This window comes from Plutella xylostella, chromosome 9 (assembly GCF_932276165.1).
Source record: "Plutella xylostella chromosome 9, ilPluXylo3.1, whole genome shotgun sequence".
Lineage (NCBI taxonomy): Eukaryota > Metazoa > Arthropoda > Insecta > Lepidoptera > Plutellidae > Plutella > Plutella xylostella.
In genome coordinates this window covers 8,292,277-8,299,966 of record NC_063989.1, presented here as the reverse complement: position 1 = coordinate 8,299,966, position 7,690 = coordinate 8,292,277, and the positions used below count along the sequence as shown (strand labels likewise).

The following is a 7,690-nucleotide window of genomic DNA, read 5'->3' as shown; positions in this document are numbered from 1 at the left end:
GTATAGGAATCTTTATGATGATTTCTTGGCCATCTTTAAAACGCTGTTTCCGAGAATATTGCTTACTTACTGATATTGAAATATAAATAATTTTACCTTTGGTTTTGGTTCATTTCAAACAAAACCGACAGTAAGTATTCTCTGTAGCAGCAGTTACCTATAGCCACCGCTAATGCACTAACGACTTGTGGTTCCATCGCACGACTCGCTACGTAAATTGGTTGTGACGAATCAATATAGTCACGGATAGAATCGAACACTTTTCTGGTTAATCGAAGCAGACATCCGACAAACGAAAACCACAATGAGTAAATTAGTCTACTTCTCGCGGTCAAGGTGAAAGCAGATTTTAAAGAAATCCTTAGTAGAGCTAAGTAATTCATGCATTTGTTGAAGGCACTGGAAGATCTATCTCCCTTTTCCTACATGTTGAGAATTAAAATTACTTAATAAATGCAAAATAATAATTAAAAAAAAAAACGATTATATGTACAAGTTTCCTGATGGTGCCATATTGCAAAGAATGATAGTTAATGTAAAATATCCATACTTACAGTCTTTAAAGTAGCCGTAATGAAGCATTAAACAGAAAAGAAAAGAAAAACACATGACACTAGTGTAATTAGTGGAACAACGTTAAAAAGTTCGAACGCCAACAAATGTTACAGTTGACTAGTTTTTTGTGGGCGGTACTTTACAAGATGGCGTCTGTCGGCGTCTTTAAAGTGTTGAGTGTCGTGACACGGAACCTGTCTGATATCCCGTGGTACAGATCGGAAACTAACCCTTAGGAGCGGATGTAGAGGGCTCTTACATGGGCATCGCTTTCATAACTAGGTAGGAATTATTCTAATAAAGAAACTTCAAGGAAGTACGTGAAAGGTATTGGATTATATTATTTGTCTGATATAGAGCAACCTTCCAAGTATTACCTGCCAGTAATATTTTTAAAATATTTCTCCTATAGGTATTTGTATATTATCATACCAACTAAACCTTGCAAGAATATTGGTTGAACACCTCAGCGTTAAGTAGAATAATCTCCTAAAAAAAGTTTCCTTACATAACATTTACTGCAACTAACTAAGAAACTGGAGTGTGGCACAGGACCGTGGGTCTTGGCGTAACATGAAGGAGCTATACCTGCAGTGGATAGACATAGGCTGAAGAAGAAGAACTAAGAAACTCAACTAGCACTACAAGTAAAGTTTTATTCTGCCCCTGTTCCATGCTCCTTTATTACGTGAAATGATAGTCAGCTGCCGATGACAGTGACTCCCAACAAAGGGCAGCGTAGTGTTAGTCAACCTGTATTAAAGCGGCTACTAGAATTAATATGTATCGGTAGTCGCCTAGGTATGTGTTAAATCTCTCTGGAATCGTGTCTGTGTTAATGTGTAGATAAAATTTTAGATGTAGGTACCTAAAGTGTAAATAAATTGAATATACCTAGGTAAATACTACTTAGTATCATTATAAATATTCTAAGTATTAAAATGTAGAAGAATATTGAAAGTGGAGTCTTAACCAAAGTGATGATGACTACCTATCTAAGGTACCTACATATTAAATTATATGCATTTATCTAAAAAAAATATAATAAAGAACTTGTCTTGTTGATATTAATCTCTTAGACTTTTTTGCTGGTTGCAGACAAATCTCTATGCATAATTTAATGCTCAGAATTGATAGCATTCGCCTCTAAACCCACATATTAATGATTTTCATTTCAATTTAGTGTGAATTTATTAAATTAATTACGGTTATTAATGTTTTTACATTAACATTTATAATCATTATTTATTTCGTAGTCGTTTTAATCAGCTGCCATTATTATAATGTTAATTACACAAAGTCAAAGGCGTTGAGAAACTTAGGGAGTGTGCACACGAGTTTAGGATTATTTAACTATTTATAGTTAAGTAATGAAAAAAAAAGTAAGGGTACTGAAACTTACCCACAGCATATTTTTCCAAGGGTTTGTACTGTAACCGTGCTGTTACTTCTAACCATAGACTAATATGCTTCTAACCATCCGCGATAACCAGACATAAATTGGACCAATAAAAAAATATCCTTACGACTTATAGAAAAGCAATTGCAGTGAAGATCCTCTAATCCATATTCATTTCGCAGACGAGCGAGAGGTTTCCTCTGACAATTTCCGTTCTGAAAAGCTGCCGCTGGCTAACGTGGCAACGTTGCGTTAGCATAACGGAATTAGCCCATACACTGCTCTTCACTGGAGGACCTAGTGTACAAAGCCTCTCTGAATGCAGAATTATAAATGTTAATGAGTTGCCATAAATTTTAATAACTTGCTTTCCAGAAACTCGAAAGTGCGAAATTGCCGAATTTATTTTGACATATCATTAAGTTCTTATTAAGTTCGTTTCAGAGAATTGGAAAATTGTAGGGGTATTGTTCATAAATATCCCCTATCAAGTGTGGATTTTAGTAGAGGTCTGTTGTACCTACGTATCAAGCAAAATAAAAAAAAATGTGAAACCTACTTTTGCTTATGTGCTTTATATAATACGGCGAATTGAATTTATTTATTTATTGATTTAACACACACTTCACACTATTTGAAAATAATGAAGTATTAATGTACTTACTCGATATCCTGACACATTTTAACACCAAAAAATACTCATGTTCTTACGTACATAGGTATGTATTACGTACATCTGTAGTATGTAAGTACGTCGCTACATAAAATGCCAATGAATGAAAAAATAAAATATGCAGATCTGACAGGAAACCATGTTTGTGTCAGGTCAATTTGAATTTATGCTCGTTGAATACGGATTATTAATTATTAGAGAATTATCTCTGCATTGACATCAAAGTTTATTTAATCACCCATCCATATGTGCACATTAAGTAACTTTCTAAAGACTCAACAAGTTATCAAATGTCAAGTCTGAACGCCTGCACTACACATTGGTCATAATATTTCAACGCGAAGTAAATGCGCCACCGCGAGTGATGTATGGCGACAGACAGACAGATAAATTGCTTATAATTTATTATAGTGGAAGCGGGTACGGTCCTAATTACGCCTGACTTTGTTCGCTGAGTCACATTGAGTTATACTTTGTTGGAAATATTAATGTTGACGATTATCCGTCGGGTATTGAAGTTGAAGCGCCAATTAATATGGACAATGCCTTAGAAATGACTGATCATTAGTCTTTTTCATGCTCTCGTTTGTTGGATGAATGCTTTCTTAGTGGTTCTGGTCCTTGTACTTAATTTTTCTTGCTTGTCTAGGCTAATTAATCGAATGAATTCAAAACTGTCAATATAGATATTTGATACCTACCTACACTATGCTAAAAATAAATGTGGAACAGAAATGAAAATCAATAGATAAAAGTCAAATTACGTATATTTTTCTGTTTACGATTTAACAAGAAAATACTTTGATCAACATAATTAAGCCATACAGAATGATACAGTGTGTCTATACTTAATTAAAGTATATGCAGAGATGTATCATTAAAATTCAGGTGTTTACAGTACAAATTAAATATCTACTTTACATACATTTAAGTAGCTTGCAAGCAATAAAATGTAAATTTTAGAAACTTGCAACAGAGATTCTTGCTATTAAGATCTTTATCTGTTTAAACTTGGAAAGTGGCTATAAATTATAATGATAAAGTGACGGTGCGGTAACATTTACTGAATAATTTCAACCTCCTTGACTTGAACCGTTGAAACCATTAGTCTTTACGACATTATAATGTAACCTTACAAAGATATGTGATTGGTTTGCTCAGTACAATATTCTGTATCTTAATAAAACATAATATTAACAATCCTCACTATATTTATATGCAACAACTTAAATTAGAAAATTATGCATAAGTAGTTTAATTACAATCTACTGATTTGGTACAGAAAATTTAGTTATTCTAGCTAGAGAATTATAATCCGCTCCTGCGGACGGACTGAACGGCACATAATAGCTTAGAGGTGAACCTCTACATTGAAGCATATTCAGCTGTTGCAACAAATCTATTAAACCATTGTATTTATATTTATGATTGCTTTCTTTGAAGCAAACATCAAAATAGAGTTGGTAGTTAAATACTTTAATAGACTCGATACAACGAGATTTGCTTAGACTACAGTGCACTAAATGAACATTACAAAGAGATCACAGCTGTCTTCACCCCGTAAAGGGCGCATTCTCGTTCATCAATGATATGAGCCGACTAGAAACTCGAAGAGCACTACTTTATATTTACACAATCTTCAGTTTCAATGTCCAAACGGGCGTTAGCGATCGGCGCCCCCTTTTTTGAATGCGTGGAGCGCCGACGGACCTCACGGGTGCAGCGGCCGAGGACCAAACAGTTGGTAAGACGGGAAGTATGCCGCTAGTGAAGGATGCGGAGCGAGTGGAAATGGTATTGGAGGTGACGACATCATGTGTGAGGGTTTGCTGTAAGGGTGGAATCTTGGAGTCAGTGGCGACAGCGGTGGGGTCGGGTAAGTTCTTTGCAACAATGGATGTGTTGCACTTAACATAGAGAGACTGGGACTTGTCTCACCACTGGCCGTGTGCGACCGTAGGTGCTGCAGTAACTCGTCAGATGTTGAGAATCTCTTGCCACAGTAAGCCGAGTCACCTGCCATCCAGCTACATACATAAGGCAACTGTGACGCGGCAGCTAATGCGGCTAGTTGAGCGTGAGCATACGCTGCAGCGGCCGGGTGTCCACCAGGGATGGAGAATGGCGTCTTTGCATGATCACATTGAGCACATCCAGCTGGACATGAGGATGATTTGAAAAGATGTGAGCTTAGAGAACAGCCGGTGCAGTAAGGGTCTCTGCAAATTCCCATTTCACTTCCAGGTGCTTTCATTCTTGCATACATCAAGTAAGGATTAAGCCCATTTTTCAATGCATGATGTTGCGCAGCCATAAGACTGCTTGTCATAAGATCCATTCCCATTGGGAATCCACTTGGAGGCATTCCTCCAAGAAAAGCTGAAGATGATACTGGTATACTTGGTTTGAAGCTCGATGGTTCTTTGGTTTCTGAACTTGATGATAATGTTGTTGGTGTAAAAGGTAACTTTGATGAAGTTGTGGAACTGCTTGAGTCAGAATTGGACTTGGCAGGAGCTGGTGAGCCACGGATCGGACTGGATCTTTCATCAGACTTCTCGGATGGTGTTTTCCTATTCACAGGGGGTGATGTGCGCTGAGAGGATGAGCTCTGATTGCTGCTGCATCGTGCCTGAACTGGTGTAGTAGCTGCACTTCCCTTCGAAGAAACAGGGGTCTTAGAATGAGCATTCACTGACGCTCTATCTTCCGGTGTTCTAGTCTTTTCTCTCGAAGTCAGGCACGATTCATAAGGCTTAAAACTGGGTTTATTATCAGCAGGTGAATGAACGACAGGTGATTTATCATCGGAGTATTTTTTGGAGCTGGCCTTTTCAGCTGCAGAAATGAGTTTCGGATTCGGCGTGTCAGCTCCAATCGCACTGCAAGTCTGGGCGAGTAGCGCCAGCGGGCTCTTTTTCGCGTCGAGCTGCAACAAAGAGAGGTTGCCGTCAGTTTATGAAATGAAACGTCGGGGTCGAGGTTGGTAGTGACGGGCGTACAAAGGGACCGCGGGGTGTTGCGGGCCGTGGGGAGGCGGAGTCCAATCACGCGGCCGACGCGCCATTATCCGCGCGTCTGGCAGCCGACGGCTCCGCTTGACATTTCACTCGGCTCCCGCATGATGTAATCTCGCAGTGAAAAGGGCAATTTGTGCCGGTGAATTTGCGGCGCGCCTCAACTCGCACCGTTTGTCGCCTGTCACGGGACGACTATCCAAACAGCTGAAGGGTTTTAGGGGTGTTTTCTTTCATGAAAAGTTGAGAACTATTGAGGTGTTATGTTTACGTTTCTTACGATACTTGGAAAATGATGCAGCACAGTAAGAAAGAAAACTTAAAAGAAAGAAAACGTAAAACCATAATATGGATGCAATAAATGATTGAGTATTGAAAGAAATGGCTAGTCTTTGCTCTTGTTGGATTGAAACTAATTGAACGCAACAAAATATATAAACTTTACTTTATTAGTTATAGATATAAAACATGATCTCTAATTGTTGATAAAGTCGATAAAATAGATCATCAAGCTTATTCAGGTGCACGCACTAAAGCAAATATGTAATTTAATATCGGTAACTTGCAATTAATCTTTTGTGTTTATTTATTTCTTGATAAGTATACATATTTGTTGATTCAACTGATCGTGTTTATCGCATTGACTATAATTTTAATTACACAATTAAAATGAGTAATTAATGTAATTATAATATTACATACGTAAACAAAATATAATAGGTTTATATATTTTTTTATAATGCGGTAAAAATATACATTAGGTATATTCCAAGTATTTACGATAAATTTATTAGTTTTATTAGTTATTTCGGTTTCCATCAAATAAGATTTTTTTTAATAATGCTTATGAAACCACAGAAAACATTGAATAAAAAATATGAATAACATCAAAAGTTTAAAATTATCAGATGGTTACTATATTTTTGTAATACAATAGCTAATTGGTTTATTCCCTAGTAATAATAATTTTGATGGGTAAGAAAAAAAATATTGACTCCATTTTATTCTTGAGTGTAGAATAGTGTACCTAGATACAAGGTACATTGTTTTGTATATTAATCAAACTTGACCTAAGGAACACAAATCCTGAATCGTTATTTCATAAACGTTTCAGAAGTTAGGATCCAATTTGAAAAAACTCACCGTTGTCGGCAACGGCGACAGGTAATCCGGCCTCAAATACTGATTGCTTGAGGTGAGCATGTTGCTCCACAAATTATTATCCTTGGCCAGCTTCAACAGATCCTTATCACAATAAACAAAATTATTCACAACACGTAATCCAGATGTCAGCACAACATTGTTTCACTGAGCACTGATCGCGAGAGATTGAGTGTTCGGGGACGTGTGACTCGGTCGGAGATCGGCACGAGACTGACTGACGAAGCGGGGCGGCCCCCCGTACCCCGCCGACACCTTGTCACTCGTCGCCGCGCCATTTTTGCATTCTGTATACTTTGCGGGAGCTTTGCGTCTTATCCCCACCGCTGTTTGACACCCTGTTTGGCAGCTTCTATCTCGCTTGCGCGCAGGAAAAATTACCAAGGCGCTTTCCTTTGATGAAAGGATGATATAAAATATGCAGTGCATAGTCAAAGGCGTTCGCGATGCGGCGACAGAGATGCATAGCCTGGGAAATTGAATAGCTGCGAAGCGGGTAAACGGTGGCTCAGTAATAATTCAGTTTGCGAATCATCCGTGCCTGCTTCTTATTTCTTTTTGTAACGGAACATAGTCCGTCCGTAGCAGACTTATACATTATTACAATATTTATGTATAGATGGGCGAAATTTTTATTAGGGATGGCGAAATAATATCGATGTATCGATATATCGATATATTTTTATAAATATATCGATATTTTCCGACGATATATTGTAAACCGATATATCGATACATCGATATAAATAATCAAGTATCGAAAATATATCAAAATCGATATTTTTTCATTAACAATACCCTTTTGTTGGCGTCACAACGCAATGCGACGATACTAGCTCGCAACCGTGTACCGAGCGAGAGGGTAAATACACGACATTGGCACAA

At 37.6% G+C, this 7,690-nt stretch overlaps 1 protein-coding gene across 1 annotated transcript; it reads right to left on the bottom strand.

Moving 5' to 3' along the window:
* Nucleotides 1–3,376: 3,376 nt before the first annotated feature.
* Nucleotides 3,377–7,083, bottom strand: LOC105382570 (zinc finger protein Elbow). Its single transcript, XM_011552473.3, has 2 exons — nucleotides 6,788–7,083; nucleotides 3,377–5,556 (listed from the first exon to the last, which is right to left on the bottom strand). Exons 1-2 carry the CDS (start codon nucleotides 6,845–6,847, stop codon nucleotides 4,339–4,341), a joined length of 1,278 nt encoding a protein of 425 aa, XP_011550775.3. The 5' UTR covers nucleotides 6,848–7,083; the 3' UTR covers nucleotides 3,377–4,338.
* Nucleotides 7,084–7,690: the final 607 nt, after the last annotated feature.